Source organism: Mus pahari, chromosome 1, assembly GCF_900095145.1.
Source record: "Mus pahari chromosome 1, PAHARI_EIJ_v1.1, whole genome shotgun sequence".
Lineage (NCBI taxonomy): Eukaryota > Metazoa > Chordata > Mammalia > Rodentia > Muridae > Mus > Mus pahari.
Genome location: NC_034590.1, coordinates 110,543,432 through 110,569,814, shown reverse-complemented (window position 1 = coordinate 110,569,814; position 26,383 = coordinate 110,543,432). Strand labels below are relative to the sequence as shown.

At 51.4% G+C, this 26,383-nt stretch overlaps 3 protein-coding genes across 5 annotated transcripts in view; 1 reads left to right on the top strand and 2 right to left on the bottom strand.

The window, feature by feature from the left end:
* Nucleotides 1-2,036: 2,036 nt before the first annotated feature.
* Nucleotides 2,037-4,823, bottom strand: Rassf7 (Ras association domain family member 7). Its single transcript, XM_021210357.1, has 6 exons — nt 4,749-4,823; nt 3,846-3,976; nt 2,975-3,687; nt 2,673-2,801; nt 2,518-2,596; nt 2,037-2,412 (listed from the first exon to the last, which is right to left on the bottom strand). Exons 2-6 carry the CDS (start codon nt 3,967-3,969, stop codon nt 2,381-2,383), a joined length of 1,077 nt encoding a protein of 358 aa, XP_021066016.1. The 5' UTR covers nt 3,970-3,976; nt 4,749-4,823; the 3' UTR covers nt 2,037-2,380.
* A 1,412-nt stretch (nt 4,824-6,235) lies between these two features.
* Nucleotides 6,236-10,725, top strand: Lmntd2 (lamin tail domain containing 2). The gene is made up of 14 exons (XM_021200072.2): nt 6,236-6,296; nt 6,711-6,914; nt 7,001-7,153; nt 7,503-7,590; nt 7,711-7,866; nt 8,129-8,200; nt 8,299-8,387; nt 8,727-8,998; nt 9,203-9,293; nt 9,409-9,598; nt 9,678-9,797; nt 9,883-10,079; nt 10,240-10,489; nt 10,564-10,725. The coding sequence occupies exons 2-14, from the start codon at nt 6,730-6,732 to the stop codon at nt 10,693-10,695; spliced, it is 1,995 nt and encodes a 664-aa protein (XP_021055731.1). The 5' UTR covers nt 6,236-6,296; nt 6,711-6,729; the 3' UTR covers nt 10,696-10,725.
* Nucleotides 10,713-26,383, bottom strand: part of Lrrc56 (leucine rich repeat containing 56) — a 17,305-nt gene continuing 1,634 nt past the window's right edge. For 2 of the 3 annotated variants that reach the window (XM_021200084.2, XM_021200092.2), the window contains exons 2-13: nt 25,842-25,912; nt 24,295-24,482; nt 23,084-23,171; nt 21,651-21,711; nt 15,180-15,276; nt 14,903-15,103; nt 14,219-14,402; nt 13,652-13,813; nt 13,511-13,575; nt 13,144-13,280; nt 12,795-12,934; nt 10,713-11,386 (exon numbers count right to left, since the gene is read on the bottom strand). In XM_021200084.2, coding sequence (XP_021055743.1) covers nt 11,037-11,386; nt 12,795-12,934; nt 13,144-13,280; nt 13,511-13,575; nt 13,652-13,813; nt 14,219-14,402; nt 14,903-15,103; nt 15,180-15,276; nt 21,651-21,711; nt 23,084-23,171; nt 24,295-24,471 — 1,662 coding nt within the window. In that variant the 5' untranslated portion in view covers nt 24,472-24,482; nt 25,842-25,912 and the 3' untranslated portion in view covers nt 10,713-11,036. The remainder of the gene's footprint in view (nt 11,387-12,794; nt 12,935-13,143; nt 13,281-13,510; nt 13,576-13,651; nt 13,814-14,218; nt 14,403-14,902; nt 15,104-15,179; nt 15,277-21,650; nt 21,712-23,083; nt 23,172-24,294; nt 24,483-25,841; nt 25,913-26,383) is intronic. The other variant, XM_029532093.1, reaches the window with a different exon arrangement.

Here is a 26,383-nt window from a genome sequence, read left to right as displayed (position 1 = left end):
GACAAGACTACCCCACACTGACAGCTGGTAAGGTCCTGACATCACTCAGCCAGGTCCTGCCCTGCCGGGGACCAGACATTTGTGGGCAGCTTGTCTGTTCTTTGCTTCAGCATACATCATACTATTGTTTCCCAAGTCATGTTACAAAATTCCAAAGTAAACTTTTCATTAATTAAAAGGTTTGCTTGGTGGTTCAAAGTGGTCTAGCAACTGTGTGGAGTATGGGATTCTGTCCACTTGAAAACAGGCACAGAGGGGCTGAGCTCTACCAGTCTTTCCCCTCAAAGCAGAGTGGCTACCTGAAGAAGGGGGCTTGGAAGATCCTTCAATGCCACTGGGAACAGCATACTGCACACGCCTGGCCTGGGCAGGGGCCTCCGGAGGGACAAGCACGTTTCAGGACATAGGGAGCCTGTGGTGTGTAGCCCTGCCTAGCTCCCTGGGTGGGGTGGTCTCTGGGTACTGCATTTACTAGTCTGTGCTTAGCTTTGGGAGATGAACCATAATGGGCTTAGAACCAGTGCCAAGAAGTCTATTCAACTCTCCTGCGTGTGGGTAGGGCTTCAGGAGGGGGTAGGATCAGGTTCCTCAGACCCCAGTCTTCCCCCCAAGGATCCATTTCTAGTGGCTTTTACACTCTAGGATCCATTCTGTGTGACCTTTTGTTTGACCCTGCCTGCCGGGGGGCCACAGGTTAGGCAGGTCTAGGCTACAACAGGCTCAGGCTGGAATGCAGACAGGAGCATTCTGGCCTGTTGACATCAGATCAGGAGCCTCCCTCTGTGGCCTAGCCTCTCCCCGTTTCCTGCTCCAGGCAAGAATATGGTCTGCCGGGCAGTGGTAGTACATGCCTTTAACCCATCACTGGGGAGGTAGAGGCAGGTGGATCCAGCCTGGTCTATATTGTGAGTTACAGAATAGCCAGGGTCACACAGAGAAAAGAAAAAGAAAGAAGGAAGGAAGGAAAATATGGTCTTACTTGTGCCTCTCAGGAGTGAGCTCCCAGTGGCCCTGACCTCTGAGCAGCCCTCTTGAACTCACATGGATGGCTTCCTTGCTCCTCCATTGCAGGCTTTTCACATCCCCTTTCTGGCTGGCCCAGAAGAAATGAGGAACACTGAACCTAGCTCAGGAGCCAGCTGAAGAGAAGGCTGAGCTGGTCCCAAGTGTCCTCATTAATATGGTGTAAAGACACTCATAATCTATGGTGTACCCATCTTGTCACCGATGGGTCCGATCTTCACAAAAATCTCCAGCCCCGGGAGCTAGGAGTATACGGCCTGCTGGATAAGCAGGAATTTGGAAGAGTTCAATATCAGCTCAAGAGCCAGGGTGGGAGTAGGGCTGGGCTGTGGAAGCATCCTTGCCTCGATGTCAAAGCTGGAGGCTAACAATCAGGCTTTACTCGCCCTAAGAAGAGAGGGGCAGCTCTACCCATTCAATGTCCATATCTACCTTGGGGCTAACAAAGTTTTCTAGGGAAAATTCCCTGGGCCTAGCCAGCCCAGAAGTCACAAACTTGACCTAGGAGTTCAGGACTCGCCCCCACAAGTTCTCAGCAAACCTGACGGGCAGGTCTAGCTTGTCTTGGCATCCTCAGTTCCTGATGCTGGTGGCACACAGGCCAAACAAGGAAAGCCAGGGAAGAAGGGTCCAGGTTAAAAAAACCCAGGCCAGGCCAGGTGTGGTGGCACACGCCTGTAATCCCAGCACTTGGGAGGCAGAGGCAGGCGGATTTCTGAGTTCGAGGCCAGCCTGGTCTACAAAGTGAGTTCCAGGACAGCCAAGGCTACACAGAGAAACCCTGTCTCGAAAAACCAAAAACCAAATTAAAACAAAACAAAACAAAACAAAACAAACCCAGGCCAGGGCTGAACTGGCAGGCCTCACCAGGCTAGTGGCTTAGATAAACACCCCTAGGAACACACTCACAGTATAGGGCTCTGGGAGCTACAGTGCTTTCTCAAAAACCCAGCAGTCACAACCATGTGGGCCTCAGGTTCTGAACTGCAGTGCAACTTCAGGGCACACTGAAGCACCTTTGAAAGGTAATTTATTGAGGTTGTCAGGGCAAGGAAGGCAGCACACATACATAGCAGGCACACACACAGGGTGAATACACTGTCCACACTTCTCTCCATGCCTTTGGGGCCTGCTAAGTTCTGAAATGTACCCATTTATTACTTCTTCAGAGGACTTGGGAGATTTGAAAGAGACTAGGATAACAGTTGCCAGCACTCCTCCTGCCCTGAAGCAGAAACCGCAGGACATCTTAGCTTTAGGGAAAGAATCCTGTGATCACACTCTCCTACTATCCAGGTGGCTCATCCCAGCTGCGCTGGCTCATCTGTCTTCATGATCCCTACTTGGGCAGGAACTGCTACCTCCAGGAGCTCTGCCTCATGGGGGGAACTGTGAGAAAGACACAGGCTGAATGGGCTGAGACCAGACCTGGGCCCTTCCCATGGATGGGGGGGGCGTGGGAGGGTGGAAATGGGGGTAGGGAGAGAAACATACCCTCGGGACTCAGGCTGGGCACTAGGATGTGGCTCTGGGGGACTCCCTGGAGTTCTTCTCTATTTGGAGGCAGAAGGTCCTGTGGGGAAAGCAGGTCAGCTGAGATAGATCTGGGGGTAGCCACCACCACCACCTCTTCCCAGAATTACTCTGACCTGTGTGTTCGGGATGGTTCTATCCAGCTGTGGAGGTGGTGGCAATGCAGCCCCTGTCTGCTGGATGAACTGTTGCAGGTTACACTGACGGAGTTCCCTGTTCAGCTCCTCCAGCTCCTGAGCCTGGGCCTGGGGGTACAGAGGACCTTCAGGGACAAGGCCACAATCTTCTTTTCCATATCCAGTATGCTCCCTGGTCTGATTCTATATCAGATCCCCAAACTGCCTGTGCAGCAGGTGGAGAGTTGAGACTGGCTGTGTAGCAGGTAGCGAAGTTGACAGGGGTCTAGATCTGGGCTCACCTGCAGAGCATGCTCAGCAGCCTCCAGAGCCTGGCTCACCAAGGCCAAGGTGCCCTGCATCTCCAGACTATGCCGCTCCTGGGTGGCTAGGTCCTGGCGTAGGCGCTCAGCAGCAGACGCTGTAGCTGAAGGAGGACCAGGGGCCTCAGCAGCCAGTCGAAGCTCTGCCTCCAGGGCACAGGCCTGGGCATCCAGGGCCTTCAGCCGGGCAGCATGCTCAGCAGTAGCTGCGCTCAGTGCTTGTAGACGTGCCTGTCCCTCGCGCTCCCTGGCTTGTTCTCGTTGCAGCTCTTGCTCCCAGAAGGCCTCATGGCCCAGCTCCTCGGTATTCCTCTGTATCCTGAGCTCTAGGTCCTGCAGGTCTGCAAAGCAGTCTGGTATGGGTCCTACCAGGGCTGCAGGCTCAGGAATAGATGGGCTGGGGACCAGCTTGGGACATCTAAGGTTGAAGGTCAGTGCTTTGCGTGGCTCACGGCCTGGTATTGCCGATGGCTTTGGGGGTAGGCTGGCACGAACTGGGCATCGTTCTGGGGGTGGACAGTTGTCTGAGGAGGGCCTCCCAGACAGGCTGGGCCCTGTCCGCCTCAGGACAAACTGAACATCATTGGCAAACTGTCCACAGGTGGCCTGGGCTCCCACTGGACACTCCTGTGGCAGCAGCTGTCGTTCCTTCTCCCTAAGACGCTGCACAAGGACAAATCGACCTGTCTGGCCTGTGGAGGAGAAACAGGTTCAGCATATGTCCCCCCTCTATCTACTGGCTTGAAGAATAGAGCAATCAAAGGGGAGTCAACCCCACCCTTAATGGAAGGGAAGATGCTGTTAGACCACAGCCCCACCAGTTTGGATTCCTTGTCCCCAAGAAACTCACCTATAGCTTGGGCTAGCGCAATGACCACTTCTTGGCAGGTGGTCTGTTCTGAGACCCCACAGACCACCCTCTGGATGCCGTCCACCCAGACCTTCAGCTCCATGGCCATAAGCTCCAAGACCATCCCTGTCCTGTGGGGAAGGCACAGGCCATGAGATCAGGTCAGATCTACCTCCACCAAAGCCTGGATCTCCTCTTCTCTTGGCTTGCCACAACAACTGGCTCAGGACTGTGGCCCTTCAGCCCTGCCCTCCTGTGCCCAGCCCCACCCGCAGGCCACACATTCCTGGAGTGGCTGGGGAACTAGTTTGGCTCTCATGAGCATTTTGAGGCGTCCCCTCCTTCACCAGCCTTTTCTTGCCCCACCCACCCCACTCCAGGAACAGAGAGAATCATTAACCAGGTCCAGGTTTTCCTGTCCCCCGGTCACCTGGCTCAAAGGCCACAACCCTTTTCACGCGGGCGACTGTCCCCAGGCACCTAGTAGTGACTATATGCAAATACAACGCCGTCCACAGTCATGGAAACGCCCCCCAGGGAGGGAACAGTCTTGGGCCTGGGAGAGGCTGAGAGTCACAACTCAGACAGACCTCCATCTCCGAACCAACCCCAGACCTGAGGAGCTCCCTCTGCCCCATGCCAGTCCCCGGTCCGCCTCTAGTCCCTCCCGACCAGCCAGTGCTCTGGGTTCTGGTGGTCCCGCCCCACTGGGGGGGGCACAGCCCGCCTCACGGCTGATCCCCGGCAGCGCGGGATCCAGACGTCCCACTGCGCAGCGGACAGACGCAGGTGCAGCACGGCCACCACGCGTCCCTTCACCCAGATCCGCTTCTACTCGGTCGAAGAGGGCTCCCTGATACCGCGCCCAGTGCTCAGGAGTCTCGAGAACCCGGCACAGCTCACCTGGGTACTTGCCGGCCTCCCGGACTTAGGCGCTTCGGTGCCGCCTCAACCTGCTGTCCCAGCGCCGCGGCGCGCCCAACCTCACGGCCTCATTGGCTCCCGGCCTTCACGCCCCGCCCCACAGCACCCCATTAGCTCGGAGGCGTGTGTCTCCCGCCCCATACCCACTCCCATTGGCGGCCCTTCTCCCACCACGCCCCATTGGCTCGTTACTCGGTCCCGCCCCGGAGGCAACCAGGTGTGGGCGGGCCCCTGAGTAGGTAGTGGCAGGAGTCGCCCCAGATGCTCACCTCTGTTGATCAACGCGGAAGCGCGTCTGCTGCTGCGTTAGCTCTGGGCTGATTGGCCCAAGTGAGGTGTGCTCCCAGCTCAGACTTCCTCAGCAGACTTTCAAAGTGCTGGCCTCCGCCCACAGACAGGGCTCCTGACTGCAATCCTGCAACCCTGACGAGCACCGGATCTCAACAATCGCCCTAGGCCTTTTCAGCCCTGCTCCCTTAGGAATCTGTGGCTGAGGACACCGGGAAGAAAGGCCATGAACGCCCCCGCCCCACCTCGTTCCATTCCCGGCTGATACCCGAGGGAGGTGGAGTTTAGGGACCAACTGGTCTAGTGGGCCCTGCACCCTGGTGGGGGAGGGGATCGTCCCTGAGGCTGACTGGGACAAAGACCCTGGGGTCTTTGTTTGAAGCTCCATCCTCTCCCCTCCCCCAATGGATCCAGTGTCCTCCACCGCAGTCCTCTCCCTGAAGCGGAGCCCTGCTTCTATGTCTTCTCTGCTGTCCTGGTGGGCTAAATCAGGGCAGACCAGCTCCATCTGCTCTGCCCCGATCGCAATACTGTGGGAGGAGGTTCCCAAGCCCTTGTGACCATAATGAAGCAGATGGAAGTATGAAGCTGTGGAGGAGACAAGGTAGAAGGAACCTTCTGGGCCTCACTTCCGATCTGAGGCAGAAGCAATGTCCTTCAGGGTTCACTAGTGGAACTACCGTTGGGGAGAGCCCAAAGGTGTGGAGATAGACACAGGAAGATAAGGCTTCCGAGGGTTAGGTAGATGGCTATCAGACACAGCTTCACTTGTTGGCTAGAGTTAGCACAGCCTCTCCAGTCTCTTATCACAGTCCTTGACTGCCCCTTAATCAACTCACCTCCCTGGGACCATTTACATACTCAAGACTCCTACACATACTTCTGTCTCTGTCTCTGTCTCTGTCTCTCTGTCTTTCTCTCTCTTTCACACACACACACACACACACACACACACTGAATTTACTCATAGGACACCATTGTTTCCCAGTATCAGCCTATCACCACTGGCTAGGGACAAGTTCCAGGGATCTGTATAGTTCCCTGGGCCTTCTTGACTTAGCTGGGTGGGATCTGGTTTACAGATCCAAACCATATTGGTACAGAATGCACTCGTGGCCCTGGGCTGGGTCTCCCTGGAGGCTTCTGGTAACAGACACCCCCCCCCCCTCAGGTACAGAAATCCATGGCAACAGTATAGAATGCTTCCTTCCTTAGGCCTTCTGTGGGTTTAGGCCTCAGGTGAGTGTGGTGGTGAGTTCCTGGGCTGAGGGGGACATGAATAAGAGTTTCAGGCAAAAGGTTAGCACCTCTGATCTTAGCTCTAGGCTGAGGTTAAGGGGGGAAAGAGGGGACAGTAGGGAATATCTGTATATACTGGGGATATGCTGCCCAGGAAGTGACCTGCTGTCCTAGCCTGAAACAGAGATGAGGACACTTGTATGAGCAGCAGTCCTATGTCCTATTGAGTAGTCACGTGTAAGTCTCCTCAGAAAGAACTGGCAAGTGCTAACTGGGCCTCTCTGGCACACAGAGAGTCCTGTGAGGTTCCCACACCTGGGACACAGGGCAGGCTCTATTCTCCTTCCTTCCTTCCTTCCTTCCTTCCTTCCTTCCTTCCTTCCTTCCTTCCTTTCTTCCTTCCTTCCTTCCCAGCTCCTGACCAACATCGAGCATGGCCCCTGAGTCTTGCCAGGAGTCTGAAGATAAGCAGGTATTCCCAGCTCCAGCAGGTGTACAGCCAGACAGCAGTGACTTAGGGTCTCCAGTTGGCACACCCGTGGACAGAGCGGCCCCTTCCTATTCTCAGAGCTCTAAGCTCTACACATCCACACCAATGGGCTGCTCCGTCAAGCATCAGTAAGGAGGCAGGGGGTGGGGCAGCTTCCTGGGCTGGGCCAGCCAATGGGCCAGCCTGATCAAACCACGGGGCTCTGAAATGGCAGGTTAGCCCCTGAAACCCTGGACCCACGTACCCTGAGGCTGTTATGGGAACAGAGAGAACTAGAGATCCAGGCGCTTCGGTGGGCTGTTCAGAATGGCCAGAATGCCCGATACTACAACATCCTGCACGAGGTGGCAGGGGCTCCCTCTGAGCGGTCAGTGGTGAAACCCTCAGCTCAACCCAGGTCCTACCCTGCTGTGGCTCCTAGTTTCTGTCTGAAGCCACCGCCACCTCAACCCCTGCACCCTCTTCTACCTGACTGCCTCTAACTTAACTCCTTGCATGACTTGACACTCTGCCATACCCTTGAATGCGTTAGTGTGCTGGGAATGTCATCCTACCCTCTAGCATGTAGACCCCTGCCCAGACCTGTTAGGGTTTAATCTGCACTGGCCTGTTATAATATGTGCCTTCAGGGTTTGGTGGCTGTGGGGCCTCCTTTACCCACTCTTCGGAACCCTTGCTTGACCCAGACTAAGGGGTATGATTGCCCCTCCTACCAGGTACTCCAAAAGTCAAGACCAATTCCTGAGGAACCAGATCCAGAAACTTACCCTGGAGCTGCAAGCTCAGAAGGAACAAGCTCAGCAGGTGAGGGGGTGGGATCAGGGATCAGGGCGATGACGTGGCAGGCTGGAGCTACCCACCTAGGGTTGGTCTGAAAGGTGAGGCCGCTGGAGGCCTCTCTCACTGGCAGAAATTCTTCATCAGGAGAAACAGCAGTTAGAGGAGAAACTGCAGCAGAACCTCTGTGCAATGCAGCAGCTGGAGGCTGAGCTTCAGACTTTTCAAAAATCATGCCTTCTGCAGCTAGTCCGTTCCTCTTGGGTGGGACGTGTGCTGAGGTCTCAGACTGGCAGCTTACAGGTGAGTTTGTGCTCCTGACCCAATACCTCTCAGGCACCCGTCCCCACCACTTCTTGAGCGGTTAGCATTCTTTTGTAGGCAGGTGTCTTTGTTGGGGCTCCCGGCCTGCCTGAGAAACCTGTCTCCTTTGAGTTACCTCCACAAGGAGCGATCCTCACTTAGTACACATACAGTGATGTTCCGGTCAAAAGTGAGAGGCCCTGTGAGGGAGGGTGACCTCTCTCCAGCTCCCTGTCAGCTGGTCTGTGGTTCCTTCTTACAGGTGGTCACTGCAGAGGTTCTAAGAGACCCCACTGACTTTTCTGAGTCTGCTGAGGTTCCCACTTCTGGGGAGGTGAGCAAGGCTTGCCACAGGAGGCATTCCACTTGTATGTATGATAAGGCCTCTGGAGCCCCTCAAGGTAGGAGAGCCATAAACTTATTTCCTGCCAGGGTTTCCGGTTGGAAGATGTAGATTGGAACAGCATTGCCCAGCGATATCCCAACCTCTTCTCCAACTTGAGTTTCCATTCGGATCAAAAGTAACTGCCTTGGTCAGGGAGTCCCCAGGGGTCGGGGAAGGGAGGGCTTGGCTTGACTTGGAAGTAGACTAGTTCTCGCTGTATCCTTAAGTGTCCCCAGCTAAGTCACAGAACTCCTAAGCCTCGGCTATGATGAGGAGTATGTAGAATGGGCTCAGAGCAAGGGGAGGAGCACCAAGGTCATAATCAACCTTATTCATTTACCATTGCTGAGCCTGACTCCTGAGTTTCTAGAACACAAACCAGGGTTCCCATTGCCTTGGGGAGGCTGGCTGGGGATGGGGTCATGGGCCCTGGGTCTAGGAGCTGAAGCAGCCAGTGAACACATCATGGTCCCAGGCAGTCCCAGCCCCCGACCTCGGAAATGTATACCTTGGACTTGGAGGGTGCCACTAAGCACACAGAGAAGCCCACCAAGATCCTGGAGTGGAGCGCCTTGCCTTTGCTAGACACCAGTAGCTCAGAAAGGACCCAGTCTGACACCAGCAGCTGCCAGATGGCTCTGCATTCTGGAGCAGAGATGACGCCTGGCCACCCAACCCAGGGAACAGATTTAGCTTCTTCTGAGCAGATGCAGGAATACACTAGGAGCTTCAATGGAAACACAGAAGGTTAGGTGCATCTCCCTTTCACTCTTTAGCAACCTCTCATCTGTGCCTAGAGTCCTAGTCATGTCTTTAGCCCCCAGGGTCCAGCTGCTTCCACCCAAGATCTGAACCCAGTGGCTGTTTAGACCCCTGGTCTAGCCTCCCAGGGAATACCCCACTGGTCCCTTTCTCATGTTCTCCCCCCCAATAAAGGACTTCTTTTTCTAGATCTCTGTAAGAGCCGTTCACCCTCGTGTAGCAAGACTGTTTTGGAGTCCTATACGGACCTTCACCACCCATATACAAGACCCCAGTTGAAGTGAGAGCTGCCCAGCATGAGCACACCAGGAAATGTGGGGAGGACTATGTGAGGGGTGGCTTACTGGATGGATGGATCCCCCTCTTCCCTACTCAGCATCCCTTTCTGGCTCCAGCCCATTTGGCTGCTGCTTGAAGATCGCTGCCGTCAGCCACCGAGAGAAGTTCATCCGCATCATCAACCAGTCACAGGCAGAGACAGTCGACCTGGGTGGCTTTGTTCTGCAGCAGCTCGTGAGGGACTTCCCTGTATGCATGTACCGCTTCCCACCTGGTACTCTGCTGGCCCCACAGCACCACATCACGGTGAGCCCTGCTGCCTGCTAGCCCACATTGCCTGTCCCAGCCCACTCTGTTCCCCACCTAGTACCTGGCCTTTCCCTAGGTATGGGGTGAAGGAACCAGCAGGACCAAGAAGCAGCTGCCAGTGTCCTCAGGCCAGGACCCCTTCCAATTCCAATCTAGCCGAGGCTGTGTAACAGTGCTGGTCAACCCCCAGGGTCAGGTCAGTGCTGATCCCAGCCAAGGAGCTGAGGAGCCGGTTGGCCTTACCCGGTTAGAGTTAATGACATGGCCTGATGGCCTTGTAGGTCCTCAGCGAGCATCAAGCTACACCCTGCGTGACTCTGGGCTCAAAGATCTTCACCGACAACACTGACTGGTCCATTGACTGCTTCCCGCTCTCAGAGGCTGAGCCCAATATTGACCCTGGTGAACAGCAGTGTCGGCCTTCATCACCACAGAAGGGTCGGGCAAAGGATGCTGGGGCCAGGCGCAAGAAGCCAGGGTAAGCGCTAGCTTCTGATTCTGCTTTTCAAAACTTGTCCCTGTCTTCCGTAGGCGTCGCCTTGGACAGGACTACCACCCTGGCTCATGCTATCTTACATTATGCCCAGCTTTGGCTGGAATTGACTAGGATACTCCTCAGGTCTTTCCTGTATCTCCAGGCCAGGCGTTCGTCAGCACAGGCACTCCAGCACTAGCGGACTAAGGGCCTCACGAACTCTTCGCCCCACGGAGACTCGGGATATCTTGCCGCTCCTAAGCTCCCGAAAGCTTCTTCCCCCTGAGGAAGTCCTTGTACAGCAGGAAGGTGTGAAGGCTGAGACATCAGAGCTCCTGCCCGTGATCCCAGAGTGTCCCTCGAGACTGTGTCTTGGTGAGGACTCACTGGGTAGGCAGGAGTACAAGGTCCAGGTGAGTGTGATGCTGTGGCCCAAGACTCCGATCTGCTAGTCCACATGGATCTTAGGCCCCAGTGTTTTCTGCAGGTATGCCGGAAAAGCGTGGACCTGAGTTGCCCCATGGTGGCCCTGTCAGTACAGAACACAGCCGAGAGCAGATATGGCTTCCGCTTCCTCTGCTACCCTCCCATCACCGAGGAATTGTGTCGGCGGTTGTAGGTCAGCCAGGCCAGGCAGGCAGTGACAGCTTCATAATTTATTGAACCAACCATTGCTTACAAAGTAAAGCACATTTCTGCATACCTGAGAGTTGAAAGTGATTCGCTTGGCTTTTACAGAGAGTATATGGTGTCCCAACAGAAAGGAACTTCCCCACATAAAGAAGCCTGCAAATCTTCCCAGGATGCTTGTGCAATTTTGAACCCTAGGATAAGCAGGCTCAGAATTTGGGCCATATAGATGACCCAGAGTCCTGGGATATCTAAAGGGTCCAGCCCCAGTTCCACCTACTTCACTGTGGCCCCACCTAGGCCAAGAGATGTCAGCAAGGGATGGTTACACTAAGGGAGAGAATGGGCTGGAGGGATAGGGTTCAGGTGATGAAGGCAGTGGAGCCCTGGAGGGCAAGCTGCTGGACCTAGTGCTGGCTTTGGGTCTGGACATCCCTGGGCTCGATGGCTGGGGCCTGAGGACACCTCCAGGGCTCTCAAGGCAGTCACTGCAGCCAACCTCTCACCCAGGACAGACCCCTCACCCAGGCTCGGGCCCAAGCTACCCAGGACTCTAAGCCTACGTCCTCTGAAGGGCAGGTCTGCAGATCTCCCCAAGGAGCTGATGATGCCTGACTCAGGTGGCATTGGGTACTTTGGGGGAGAAGGGATCAAGTGAAAGCCTGATGTCCTGGAAAGTTCTAGAAAGCAAGGAAGAAAACAGCATGTCAGAGAGGACCTGTCAGACAAGGTGGGGGAGGGTTAGTTGGTGCCCATCCATTACCCTGCAGCCTGGAGATGGTGGCAGGCTAGGGGCAGTGCAAGCACAGGTAGAGAGGATCCCAAAGCCCTTTGTGGTGCCTATAGATGGGCAGCATCCCTTTCCCGCTAGGCTACCTCCCTTTGCCCGGCTTCATCTGCTTCCCAGAGAAAATAGGGCTTTAGTCCTGTAGTTATAGGGCAGTGATTCTCAACCTATGAGTTTTGCCTCCACAGGGGTTGTATACCAAATGTCCTGCATATCAGATATTTATATTATGATTCATAACAATAGCTAATTATAGCTATGGAGTTGTAATGAAAATAATGTTATGATTGGTGGTCACCAAACATGAGAAACTATGTTGCAGTATTAGGAAGATAGGAAACCACTGTTCTAAGGCCAACAAAGTGCCATAAGGCCTGGGTTTTGGCTCAGGGTCATCTGAACTTCATCCTTGAGTGTATGTTCATCCCTGAGGGCCTAGTTCTTAAGCTTCTGTAATAGTGTGAGGTAGGTGGCTAGGGTCACCCAGTGCCTTTATGTCTAACATCTGTAGCAGGAGATCCAGGCACTGTTCCAGTCAACCCTTCTGCTGGTCACCTTCCTACTGTCATTTAACCTGTGCAGTTCTTGTTCACTGGGTGGCCAGCTGTTGATCCTCTCAAGGCCCTCTTCTTGCCCACTGCCCCAAGCACCAGGAAGTCTCCAGAGGGGCAAAAGTATGGTTGTTTGCTCCTTCAGAGATGGTCATTGACATCCTTTGTACTTCTCTTTTTGTCCACCGCTACAATGTACCTTTCTAAGGCTTGCTGGGTAGGGGGTCTCCTCATCTGCAGTCACTCTGGTTCTCTTGGAAAGGGTTCTGCCTGGCTTAAGTCTGTGTCTCTATGCCAACCCAGGTCAGTCCTACCCGGGTTGAAGCCATTGGATGTTCCTAACCCGCTCTGCCCTGGTCTCCTGGTGGTTCTCTTAGGCACTTTCCTACCCCTGATTCCTACCAGTTTCTCCTGAGAATTGATGTCTGTTTCTAGATGCCCTTGGCCACCATGAGGCTCTCAACAGATGCTTGCCTCTGAACTTGCTCTGTATCCTCCTTTGTGGAATGCCTCCCTCTCTTGTTTATAAGCCCAGGTGCCCTTGAGGTGTCATGGTGTGGTGGAGGAGTTGGGATGAAACCCTCTCTAGGTTTTGAAACCCACTCATCCCTACTTTGCTAAGAGGATTGTCTCATGCAGATCCTCCCAGAACCCCCACAAAGGAAGGGTCTGAGCTACATTAGGCTACTCTGAGGCGGTGATATCCATGCCCAGGTGAGGGATCAGGTTACTCTTAGGCATCGGGAGTACCTGAGACCAGGCGTGGCGGGGTTAGGGAAGTCTTGGGTCCAGTCTGGTCTTCCTGTTCTACAGGACCCTTCTGTGGGTCCTGGGCTTGGCCCTGAGCAGGTCTTTCCTGCTGGAACTCCAGCTGTCTTTGGAGAAGAGGACTGAGGTGGGGAAAGGGGAGAGCTGCAACCATGCCTGTCTCAGACCCAGACCCAAATGACCATCACACTGGGATGGATCACTGGCCTGTGGCTTCTGTGGCTGTCCTAGGGGACCAGTGGCTGCTTAGCCATGGAAGCTTCCATCCCAGATGCCCCCCACACCAGGCAGGATGAAAAGTGGTAGGGCTGGCAGGGAGAGGGGCACCAACCGCAGGCCAGGCTCCCTCCAGGCCCGAAGCCCAGTCATGGCCAGGTCACAGCTTTCTGCAGGGTCAGGCCTTGGGGTGGAGGGTCTGATGGCCGGATCTGGCCTATGTGGGGGCATCTGTTCCAGGGGTGCCCATTCCTAGGGAGGGAAAGGGCTGGTATGGGGACCCTGACCCTGGAATGGGAGGGCCAGAGCATGGGCATGCCAGGAGTCCTGGACACTGATAAATGGTGGGGGAAGTTATGGGTGGTGGCCAAATTCAGGAGAAGAATTCCAGATGATGGTATAGTGTGGACTGAGGGCAATAGGTCTACTTTGGGAAGGAGGCCTACAGTGCTCACCTACTTTGGAGTGTGGAAAGGGCATACCTGGTACTGGTTTCTACGTTCCCGAAGGCCTTTGGTGGGGTTCCCACAGAGAACTTGACCAGGGCCTGAAGAAGAGAGTATGGCTATGGCTTGGGGTCAAAGGTACTGTAGGTCAGCTCTGGGACATACAGGTTCAGTTACCATGGGTGAGGTTGCTGGCATGGTCTTCTGTGGCTGGGTTCTCAGAAAGCAGACCTTCAGGCAAGGGGCCCCCAGGGACCAGCAGGGACAAGGGCCATGGCTGGGTCTCAGGCACAGGCAAGGTTGGGTCAAATTTCCGAATGGTGGCTCCATGGGGACAATCTGTCCAGGGTTAGAACCAGAGATGACTGGGCTCATGCTAGCCAGCATGCTTCAAACTCAGACCACAGAGCACAGCCCTGTCTGTGACCCAGGGCTGTCCTGTAATAGTTCCTTTCCCTTCCAGAAAGATCCAAAGCCTCAGACCCTCCTCTTCCTCAGCATAGGACAGGGGAAGCCAACTGTCGCTGCTCATGGGAATATCTTGACCTGGGGCCAGTGTGCATGGGTCTGGGGAGATAAGGCTGGGAAAGAGAATAAAGTGCAGTCCCCCCATCTCTGAAAGGCTTGGGGAACCAATGGAGGTCTTTTTTCTTGGGGTTCAAGGAAGCCTGTCCTCTTGGAGGCCTGACTCTGGAGTCAGGGGTTGGGGATAGTATCGACATCTGTAGCAAGTGTCTGGCCTACCCAGCCGAGGGAGGAGAATGTCAAGCACGCTGCCTTCCTTGATGGCTTCCTTCACCATCAGCCAGTCCTGGCTCAGCTTCTGGGGAGCAGGCAAGTTGGTACATGTGGTGGGTACCTCATCTAGGATATGGAGCTGGGGGATGAGCTTCTTTACCTCTGCTCTGTAGTTGTAGTCCTGGGGTGCCTATAGGGAGAGTAGGGGTCAGTAGGCCTGAAGTCTTGTGGGCCCCATAGGTCAACTCTTTCCTGGTATTCCCTCTTCCAGACCGCTACGGTACAGGACAAAGGTGATGCTGCCTCATGCTACGAGAGCCTAAGGCCTGCAGGGGCTAGAATTTCATCCTCTCACAATGTGTCCCCTCATCCCTGAAGCCCATAGCCAAGGTTCAAAGAAGCCCTCTAGCATGTGGAGCTGATCATGGGTCAACACCAAGCAGCAGCTATTGCGGTAGATAGTGAGCTTGGAGTATGTGTGGCCTTTGTGGGTTGCATGTGGGTTCACCTGCTGTTAAGGAGCTTGCATATTCCTGATAGTTCAAAACAGACTTGGGCTGTTTAGGCCTCCAGCAACAGAAGAGCTAGAGCTCACAGAGAGCAAGCCAGAAGGTACATGTGGGCCTAGAGGTCCCCATTCTGTGGGGGCCCCTCCCAAATATATGCTGACTGGGTATTCAGCACACACACCTTGTTGGAAGGGCCAGGATCTGGCTTCAAGCACACCAGATTCCCCTCCAGTGTGAGCGTGGCCAAGCGTGGGCACAGCTGCAGGTACCGCATCTGCCCCAGGTCCTCCACATTGTTGCCCTCAAGGTCCAGCACCTCCAGCTGCTCGAGCAGGCACAGTGGGCTCAGGTCTGAGATGTTGTTGTAGGAGACATACAGTTCCTGAGGACCACATGGGGGATCTCAGCTGGAGTCTGTCCTGATCTCCATTCCTTGACCCCAAGTGCTACAGACTCACCTTCAGTTCCAAGAAGGAGCCAATGCCATCCAAGTCAGTCAGGCCGCATCGAGCCAGCCACAGCACCTGCAGGTGGCCCAGAGAAGTGCCCAGGTCTCTGCAGAAGGCAGGCAGAGTGGTGGGATGGTTAATCTTCAATGTCAACTTGACTGGAGTTAGAATCACTTAGGAGACACACTGGGAACATGTGTCTGTGAAGGTATTTCCAGAAAGATTTAACTGAGAAGGGAAGAGCCACCCTGAGGTGGGTGGCATCTCCTCATTGGCAGGGATCCTGAAGAAAATAAAATGAGGGAAGGGAGAAAGCCAGCTGATTGCTGGCGCTCCATTTTCTGCTTTTTAATCTGCTTAGATATGAGCAAACTTCCACTTCCACAGATATGAGCTGCTCCTGCCGCAATGCCTTCCCTGCCTTGATGGTGTATTCCCTAAATCATGAACCAAATAAACCTCTCTTCCTTTAAGTTGCTTCTTGCCAGGTATTAAGCCACAGCAGTGACAATAAAAAGTAACTAAGTGATCCAGTGCTGTCATGGGGTTTTCTTTAGCTAACAGAAGCCAATGCCATGCTACCACCCACTCTGGCTGCCTTCGGGTGCAAGGATAGTTGTGACTGCTTATGGTAGCTTCTAGCTGATGGGCTCCAGAGGTCTCTACTCCTCATCTTTCCCTGCTGTAGCATCATGGGCATAGTTCAAATATGTTCCTGGAGAGCTTATGTCTGTGGGCACAAAGGTCTCTGGAGTATTGGGACCCCTTCCTAAGCATGATGAGTGCTTGGCACCCACAGCTTGTTAGAAAAGTCAGGGCCAGCCTGAGACATACCAGACTGACCCTGAGGAACTGCCTCCAGGCTGCTGCCTTGGCCCAGCTCTTCCTGTTACCTGTGCCTTTCCCTCCCACGCCTCTTCCCGGAAATGCACACAGCTTCTGTGTCTAAGGATCTGTCCTTGCTCTCTCTTGCTGTAATGTTCTTCCTGTAATACTGAACTGCTCTTTGCCTGGTAGTACAATTGCCCCCTGACCTCAGGCTTCATGAAATACCTCTGTATCTCATGGCCCTAAGTCCTTTTGGTAATGACTCATCCACCATGTAGCCCATCTGGGGTTTGTTTTCTGCTGTTGCTGTACATTTACTTTTAGTCTCTGCCCTTCAAAGTCAGTTGCCTTAAATCACCATTCATTCTCTCTCTCTCTCTCTCTCTCTCTCTCTCTCTCTCTCTCTCTCTCCCTGCCCCCCTCTTTCTCTCCCTCTCTCCCCCCTCTCTCCTCTCTCCCCCCTCCTCTCTCCCCCCTCCCTCTGTGTGTGTGTGTGTATACACATTTGTGTGTGTGCTCATGGAAGACAAAAGAGGATATCAGATCCCTTGGGGTTAGAGTAGCAGGTGGTGCCCAGCCACTTGATGTGGGTACTGGAATGGAATCTAGGTCCTCTGAAGAACAGTTTATGCTTTTAACTGCTCAGTCATCTCTCCAGCCACCCCCCAACCCCTGCCTCTTTGAGATGTTCTCAGTCTGTAGCCCAGGCTGGCCAGGAACCTGAGGCAGTTTTCCTGTTTCAGCCTATTAGCACAGGTGTGCACCACCACACCAGCAATCAAATGACTATTTTTTTTTTCCCCTTGGATAGAATTCAGGCACACTAGAAGAGGGCATCAGATCTCATTAACAGATGGTTGTGAGCCACCATGTGGTTGCTGGGAATTGAACTCAGGACCTCTGGAAGAGCAGATGAGGCTCTTAACCACTGGGCCATTTCTCCAGCCCCTCTGCCTCTCTCTCTCTCAATACAGAAGTGTACCACCATTTCGGCCATCTGTCTCCCCCCACACCTATCTTTCTCTCGTGTGTGTGTGTGTGTGTGTGTGTGTGTGTGTGTGTGTGTGTCTACTTGTATATATGACAACATGGCATCCATGTAGAGATTAGAAGACAACTGTTGGAACTGGTTCTGTCCTTCCTTTGTGATCCTTTAAATAAGATCTATTTTTCTTATGTGTATGTGTCTCTGAGTATATGCCTTGTGTGTGAAGATACCCTGGCAGACCAGAAGAATGTTAGACCTCTACCTGGAACTGGAGTTAAAGATGGTTGTTAGCTACCTGACATGACTGCTGGGAACCAAATTCAGGTCCTCTGGGAGAGCAGCAAGTGTTCCTAACTGCTGCACTGTCTAGCTTCTCAACTCTATTACAGATAGTTAGTTTTAGTTTTGTCATGCCGGTCTGTGGTCTGTAGCTCACATCAGTGTCTGGGGGGCGCCTTCTGTTTGCTTGGAGCTGAGGCAGTTTAGTTGTTTTCCTACATTCCTTTTCAGAGCTTGCCTATTTCTTCCTGCAACCTGAAGCTCAGAAAAAGAGTTCCATGACTAGGCTGAGCTTCAAGGAGTCAGGCAACTTCCATTGCTTTTGGTGGACCATATATCCAGCTAAAGATGAATTCTTGTTGTTGTAGAGGAGTAAGTATTAGGAAATAGATTTTGCCATACCTTGTAATAATAGGAAAACTGTAAAATTCTTAAGAGTTGATGGCAAAAAAATAAAGCATATACCATTTGTAGAGTCTTGTAACAGACACAAAGAAAAGTCTAGATTTTAAAAAGTTAAAATAGCCTGGTATGGTGTGTACCTGTGTTGCATGCAGTACAGGAAGCTGAAGGAGACAACATCATGATCTCAGTTCAAGGCTAGCCTGAGCAACTTAGTGAGGACCCCCCCCCCATTATTTTAAATAAAACAAAGAGGGTGTGATGCCTCATGCCTTTAATTCTAGCACTCTGGAGGCAGACATAGGTGGGTCTCTTAAGGACAGCTGATCTACAGAGAGAAAGAATTACAGGACAGCCAGGATACCCAGAGAAACCCTGTCTCAAAAGGCCAAAACATACAAACCAAGCAAGCAAGCCAGGCACTGTGGCTCACGCCTATATTTTCAGCACTTAAGACGTAGAAGCAGAGACAGGAAGATGAAGAATTCAAGGCCAGGTGCTGAAGAGTGCTGGCTGTTCCTCTAGTGGACCAGAGTTCAATTCCCAGCATCAGTATGGCAACTCATGACTATCTAAAACTCCAGTTCTAGGGGATCTGACACCTTCTTCTGGCCTCTGAAGAGCATCAGGCATGCATATGGTGCACTGACAAAATAACTGTAACCATAAATAAATAACGATAAGTAAAATTATAAAAAAGAATTTGAGGTCAGCCTTGGCTATATAGCAAGTTTTAGGTCAGCCTGGGTCACTTGAGACTGTTTGAAAAAAGAAAAAAGCTGGAGGATTAGAACTGAGGCAAGCCCTCAGCTCAGGAGAAGAAACAGTAACAAAGCCAAGAGGGAAGGGTGAGGTCAAGAGAAGGGTGAGCTGGGGCTGGAGAGATGGCTCAGAGGTTAAGAGTACTGACTGCTCTTCCAGAGGTCCTGAGTTCAATTCCTAGCAACCACATGGTGGCTCACAACCATCTGTAATGGGATCAGATTTCCTCTTCTGGTGTGTCTGAAGAGAGCAACAGTGTATTCACATACATAAAACAAATATATCTTTTTTCTTATTTATTTATTTATTTATTTATTTATTTATTTATTTATTTATTTAATGTATATGACTACACTGTCAAAGTCGGTCTGGAGTAAGGATAGCAGAAGAGAGTGTAGTGCAGACTGTACACTGAAGACTGTATATAGATATACAGATATAGTATATAGATAACCCAGTACAGAGGTAAGAGGGGACCAGCTAATGATCCAGGGTTCTTTGCACATGATCCTCATAAATGACAGACCAGACTAGAGTTCACTGGAAATGACATGGCTTTGCAGACAACTCTGCACCAGAATAGAAAAGATAATTCCTAGGAATTAACAAGAAAAGAGAATCCATCCCCAAATTAGCACATGGTACAGGAATCGAGCCCCAGCATCTCTGCAGGGAGAGAATGATAAGCAATGAAGGCACATAAAAGGGGTGCAATTTTGGTTTGGTTGGTTGGTTGGTTTTTTTTTTTTTTTTTTTTTTTTTTCAGTTTCTCTGTGTAGTCTTGGCTATCCCAAAATTATCTCTGTAGACCAGGCTGGCCTCAAACTTACCGACCTGCCTGTCTCTGCCTCCCAAATGCGTGCACCACCACTGCCTGACCATCCAAATTTATTTTAACAGATTATCCGTGGAGCATCAGAGTGTAAGTAGGGTTTCACGCACTGTGGCACTGAGCAAAAGATGCTTGTCCAAGCTCTGACAGAATGAAGTCATCCTGTGTCGGTTCCAGCCCGTGTGTTTAGCAACATTTGCATGCATGTTGGCGGTTACTTTTGGGGCTAAATTATCTCAGCTTCAAATGAGATGACAGCCACCACATTAAAACTATTTCCTAGCCCTGTAACACTACCTGAGATTTTAAAATTTAATACTCATATTTGCAGTCATCTAAGGCAGAATAGCACGTTAGAGGATGCCACTATTCAGTTTCCTGTAAACACCAATCGACTTAGGTATAGGATTGGACAACTGTAAGAAAGCAAAAATCACACTATGTTTTTTTTTTTTTTTTGCTGTGATCAAATTGCTGGGGGTATTTTCAAAACATTTGCAATCTGACTATATTTCCTTTAGAATTATTTTATGTTTCTTTTTTGTCATTTTGAGACATGGTAAAATATGTTTCAGGTTGGCCTATCTATGGACTCACTATCTATGGAGCTGAAGTTAATCTTCAACTGTAATACTTCATGTGAGATCACAGGCCTGCACCACTACACCAGCTTCATTATTTCTTAGTCATGTGCCACCTTTGCTTCTGTGTCAGGGTTTCCATCACTCATTTGTGTTTTAGAGTCAGGGTCCCACTGTGCAGCCCTGCGTGGCCTGGAATTCACTTTGTAGACAGTGTTGGCCTTGAGCTTACAGAGATGACACTGCCTCAGCTTCCTGGGTACTGGGATGAAAGGTATTTGTCACCATACCTGGTGGCCTTCAGCTTATTTTAGGTGCTTTCTTTCTATAGACCTTTATTGTTCTTTAAGATAATTTGTTCATGCAGATCTAGAAAACTTCTCTGTTAGTCTGGAGGAAGGGCCACCTACTAGAATACCGTGCAACCCCACACCCTGTTCATGCAGATCTAGAAAACTTCTCTGTTAGTCTGGAGGAAGGGCCACCTGCTAGAATACCGTGCAACCCCACACCCTGTTCATGCAGATCTAGAAAACTTCTCTGTTAGTCTGGAGGAATGGCCACCTGCTAGAATACCGTGCAACCCCACACCCTGTGTCTTTTCTAGAAAGGGCTGCTGGGCTCCAGCACCATGTGGCTCCATGCTGCAGAGGCGGCATCACCTCTCCTATCTTTGACTGTATTTACACATCTTCATCCTTTTGTTGAATTCTGTTTAATGCTTTATTTGTTAAATAGCAATGTAAGGAGATCAACTGGAAACAACTGGATGCTACACTTGAAGTCCAATTCAGATAGTTAAAAACTTGACAGAAAATGAGAGCAAGAGGAGAGAGCCAGTGTGTGTGTGTGTGTGTGTGTGTGTGTGTGTGTGTGTGTGTGTGTGTGTGTGTCTGTGTGTGTATCTACTGCTGTGGACTGAATCCAGGAGCTCATGTATGAATGACAAGCACTCTACGAACTGAGCTACATCCCCGCATCTTTCTAGAATTTTGACTGGAATTTCCCTCCTTACACTTCTAGGCTTGGGCCAGCAGCATCTTCACAAACATTTGCTCAAACTACTGTTGGCACTCTTGGCTCTGTTCTTTCTAGTCCAGAGGGACAGAACCACAAGGCGGCCTAGTATTTTGAATGCAATGTTTTAAGCTAGTCCTTGAGAACTCTGAGAACACTAAACTTTCTTAATATTTCAGTCCCTGCTCAGGAGATATATGTTCTGTCAAGTGGAGGGTCAGCTTGGAGGCAACTCCTACCTTCCCTTTTCCTAGGGATACCAGCCACTTCCTCCATCTCCTGGTCCTTAGAGTATAGTTAATGCCTGGGTTGCAATGAGGTATGGGAGCTCGGGAAGCTCTACGTCTAGATTGGTTTGAGGCTGTCTGCCAGAAACCCCTCACTTTTCTGGAAGTCAGGGAACACCCCTGACCTACCAGCCACAAGACCTAGTATGACCACCCTGAACAAGACCCCAGCTTTGGTTTTCCTATCACTCACAAGTGACAGGTGCCTCCCTATGAGGGTGATAAAGAGGTACTTGCCTCACTGTAGGGTGCTAGAAATAGGAGCCAGGGACACAAAGATACTTGGAAGGCAGGATACCTGGGACCCACCCACAAGGGTCTTACCCCAGAGTCTTCCCTCTTCCCCCTCCACAGAGCCCACACCCGAGTAATGTCTCTAAAGCCATTTGACAGTAGCCTTCATCCTCCAAGGGTCAACAGGGTAGAACAGAGTTGAGACCAGGGGCAGCCTGCCATAGCTGAGTTCCATGCCCAGCTCTTGCTGACCCTAGACCAGGTTCTCACCTGAGGGAGCCCAGGTAGCTGTGGTTCAGCTTCAGTTGCATCAGGTTAGGGAGGTGCAATCCTGTGGACCACAGGAAGAAGAGGTTGGCCTGGCCCCAGCCACCCTGCCCAGCTCTCTGCAGTGTCTTCTGCTCCCCATATCCCTAAGAAGCATCGACATCTGAGAGGCTCTTCACAGGCTCATGGCCTCTTGTGGCTCACAGGGAGACTGAATCTGTGGGTCCTCTGAAGTATTCTGAACCATCTCTCCCTCACCGTATAGGTAAAATGGTGCAGAAGGTACACACACTGGCAAGGACTTGGCTTGAAGTGGAGCCAGGCTGGCACGGGTGAGGTGAACCCTGAGCATCCTCCTCACTGACTCCCAGGGCCTGAAGCATGCCCCCACCCCCGCCCCCACTCCCACCCCCACCCGAGACAGAGCTTTAACTGTGCAGAAAAGTAGGTGACAAGGCTCAGGAATGCCCTGCCAGAGTCCTGCACAGCCTAAAGCTCCAGAAGGCTCCCGTTTCCAAAATTTCTTAGGGCAGGACCCTGGCCCTCTGAGACAGAATCCCTGAAAGATGGAAAGAGGGGTGTAGGGTAGCCTATAAGGCCCCAAGGAAGAGCAAGTGTCCCTTGATCTCACAGGTGCACAGAGATCCCACATACTACACAGAGCTGTCAAACACTTCTATGCAAAACTGGAAACCAAGCTAACCAGGATGGCGAGTGTTTAACTTCACTTGTAATCAGAGAAAAGCAAACAAAATGCACAAGCATCCTGAACAGCAAGAATCTTTCCTGTTGAGATGGTTTTGGTGAAATTTGAACAAGGTCGGTGACATAGATAAGAGCGCTCTCTCAGTTTTCTTTTCAGACTTGGCTCTTTATACTGAGAGTACTTAAGATAATGTTCTCTGTAGGAAGTGGGCACTAAAGCATTAATGAACACGAGGAACCGTATCTCAAATGGATTTTAAAAACATGGTTTTCAGGGATGTGTGTGTGTTTTCAGGGATGTGAGCGTGCTCCAGCAAAGCTGTGAGGGAGAGAGAGAGAATGCTAAGATCTCTGTGGTAATTACAGAAGGGGATTCAGAGAGAAGGTACATGAGGGATGGATATAACATTTGTACACTGTATGTATAAATGCCAAATCATTTCTAAATAAGCTCTGGGACTACTCTGCATGGGGGCACAGTACCTTTGCTATTTTGCCATCCTGATACTGGTGTTCATGTGGTCCCCCTGGAAAGCCATTTAAGGATATAGACCCTTATAAAACTTCTAAGCTGAGTATGGAGCTTAGTTCTAAAGTCCAATCTTAAGGAAAAAGACATGCTGCCCAAGGTGTTTGCTAGCTTTTCATTTACAACCAGGAAATACAATTGGCTCATCGAAAGGTCTAGCTGTGACAGTCATAGGGGCATGGGTGTGACCAGCGGCTCTCACCGAAGTTCCCCAGGCTGTTCTTACGGGTGTCCACACACATCTCCAGCACCCTCACCAGTTGGAGGTCATCTACCTGGGCCAGGGCCTGCTGCAGAAATCATCAGGTGTCACTCCAGGCTCTCTCCATGCTCTCGGCTGAGGACTCTGTAAAGGTGCCTACTGGAGCAGGTGGAGGTGCTCCCTCCACCTCCACCTCATCCGAGTTGGGCTTTCCATAAGAGTTTGGCTGGTGGGCATGACGTGAGCAGAGACTGTAACTGTTTGACTATCAGGGAAGGAGTGCTGCCAGGGAAGGGTCTGCACTTGGGGTCCCAGTCTCCAGATGAGACCTTCAGAACAGACCCAACAATGCAGTTGGAGCCCAGAGGCCTGCTGAGCGGCATCCAGCCACAGCATACCTGGACCAGAGGACATACAAAAATACTCATGCTGGAAGTCAAAGCATGGGGGGGCCCTACTGGTCTGTCTGTTCTTGTAGATGGACTAGACAAGACACTCGTGTGTGTGAAATGCCGCCATGGTCTCTTAGAACCCTGGGCCACGCATGCTACGGCACCAGTGAATACCTTGGGGAGCTCATGCAGGTTCTGGCCTAGCAGGCTAACCAGTTATTCTGAGGAGGTCCTGGGTGATAGCATCCATCAAGATTTTCTCCTTCATAGTTGCCCACAATGAGTAAGTTGCAAACTCTTAAGTACTGAGAACATCAGAGTCACTCGGGTGGACTCTACAAAACCTTAGGGCTCAGGGATGAGGTGAAACAATGGGCTCTCACACTAGATTTGGAGGAAAGGCTTTACCTGCTGCCAGTGTAGTCAGTACCAAGGTCAGACCTTGCCTCAGGCAGGTTGAGAGGAGACAGGAACTCTAGCCTTGCTAGAGGGCCATGGACCATGACCAGCTGCCCTCCCAGCATCCCACTATGCCATCTCTTTGTCCTCCCTGTTGCAATATTAGTTCTTGAGTAAAGGACTTCTTGTTGGCTTGAGCACAGGCCTCAGCCAATAGTTATGGAATCCTGGCCCAACAGTGCCATCTGTGATCTCCATGCCTGGGGATGCTTGTGTCTGTCACTTGGGGTTGCTGGCAGGGACTCTAAGGGTAGAAAGGCAGGGGGAACTAGTGGAGGGAAAGCTAGATATCGGCAGAAAGGGTACTAAGATGTCACTCCATGCAGACCCATGGCAGAGCCTCAGGCCCCAATCACTTACCAGTCGAGCAGGGGACAGGCGCTCCTCCACCCGCCGCTCCCTGTGGATATCCCCATGGCTGCCCAGTCTCTTGTTTTGTGGGTGGGGATTGTTTAGGCCCTGCCAGCTCAGCTCCCGTACCCGGATACTAGCTGTGCCTGGTCGAGAACCCTGGGATCCATCCCAGGCTGGGTCCATCCACGTCCAACCTATTAAGAGAAACAGAAGGCCAAGTGTCCTTTCCGAGGTTCTAGATCACAACAATGGCCCACAAAGCCACTATGTTAACTCTGATCTTCCATCAGCCTCCCATTTCCCAGCCTGATTGGGACTGTCCTGAAGGGCCCCGGGTAATGTCAGTGGTCTAGATAACTGGATAGCACACATTCCCCCGCTTCTGCTCAGTTTTTTTTTTTTTTTTTTTTTTTTTTTTTTTTTTTTTTTATTCCAGTTGGCTGATACCATCCCTTTGCTTCTCTATTTTTAAAAAGAGATGTATCCATTTTACAATATGTGTGTGTGTGTGTGTGTGTGTGTGTGTGTCTGNCAACAATGGCCCACAAAGCCACTATGTTAACTCTGATCTTCCATCAGCCTCCCATTTCCCAGCCTGATTGGGACTGTCCTGAAGGGCCCCGGGTAGCAGTGCTATTTTAGCAGACTTTGTGCCTCGTATTGCTTTGTTTGGGCTTTTTTTTTTTTTTTTTTTTTTTTTTTTTTTTTTTTTTTTGTTTTCCAATTTGGCTGATACCATCCCTTTGCTTCTCTATTTTTAAAAAGAGATGTATCCATTTTACAATATGTGTGTGTGTGTGTGTGTGTGTGTGTGTGTCTGTGTGTGTGTAAGCCAGAGAACAACTTTGGGTGCCATTCCTGGGGTGCCATCTTCTGCTTTTGAGATAAGGTTTCTCACTGGCCTGAGACTCACCAAGTAGGCTAAGCTTTGTCTCCACAGAGCTGGGATTATAAACTCACGGTACCATGTCTGGCATTTTGTATGATAATTTTGGGGATCAAGCTCAGGTCTTCATGATGACAAAGCAATCAATTTGCTGTCTGAGCTCTCCTTGGCCCCTGGTTCTATATTTGCTTCCCACACTGTCCACACAATGAGCACTGGCTCCAAGCTCCAAGCTTTGCTGTCTAGGGTGTCACAAAGGCTGCGAGTTGGGGCTGGAAAACTAGCTCAGTGGTTTAGAGCACTTGCTCCTTTTACAGAGGACCTATGTTTGATTCCTAGCATCCATGGTGGGTGGCTCACAAATGCCTGTAACCAAGGGTTCAGATGCCCTTTTCTGGCCTCTGAGGGCACTTGTACTCTGTGCTACACACACACACACACACACACACACACACACACACACACACACTTATAAGATAAAGCTGTGGGGCTAGGAATACTGTACAAGATGCCTGTAGTGACCAGCAGCAAGTGGCTACCAACAGTTCTGAGCTACCCCTGACAATGGTTGTGGATCTGCCTTCATTAATGGTCTCATGAGTCTAGGTTTAGGATCAAGATAGCAGACATTACCTCCAACCATTCACACAGTCTTCTTACTAAATACCTGAAGGTAGCCGGCTCCTGCTGTAGGTCAAACATCCGGGCAAGGGGGCCACATGTGTCTACATGTAACACCTGTAAAAGAGAATTAGATTAGCTTCCTGCTTAGATCACTGTGCTCTGTGGTACCTGAGAGGGCCAAGGTCACAGTACCCAGAAACAAGCAGGTACAAGAATGGGGACTCTTAGGTGGAGGCCTGGTCCTGAACTCCCTGTCACCATTCTAATGGAGGATGATGCTCCTACAGCGAGGATTCAGCCAGGGTCCCTCTCGATCACCCAATGCAAATAAAGACATGATCCAAGTCCTACTTCTACTCCCAGAGGGGATCCTGGGAATGCTCTTGTCAATCATCTTCTGTGGGCCCGCCTCTCCTGCACTCCTTCCCATACTTTTTTTTTCAGGTGCCTCTACACCTCTGGTTGGAAGTGCATAAACTGTTTCTCCTTAAAGATACAGAGGTCTGTGTTTGGCCCCAGATCTTTTTTTTGTTTGTTTTTTCGAGACAGGGTTTCTCTGTGTAGCCCTGGCTGTCCTGGAACTCA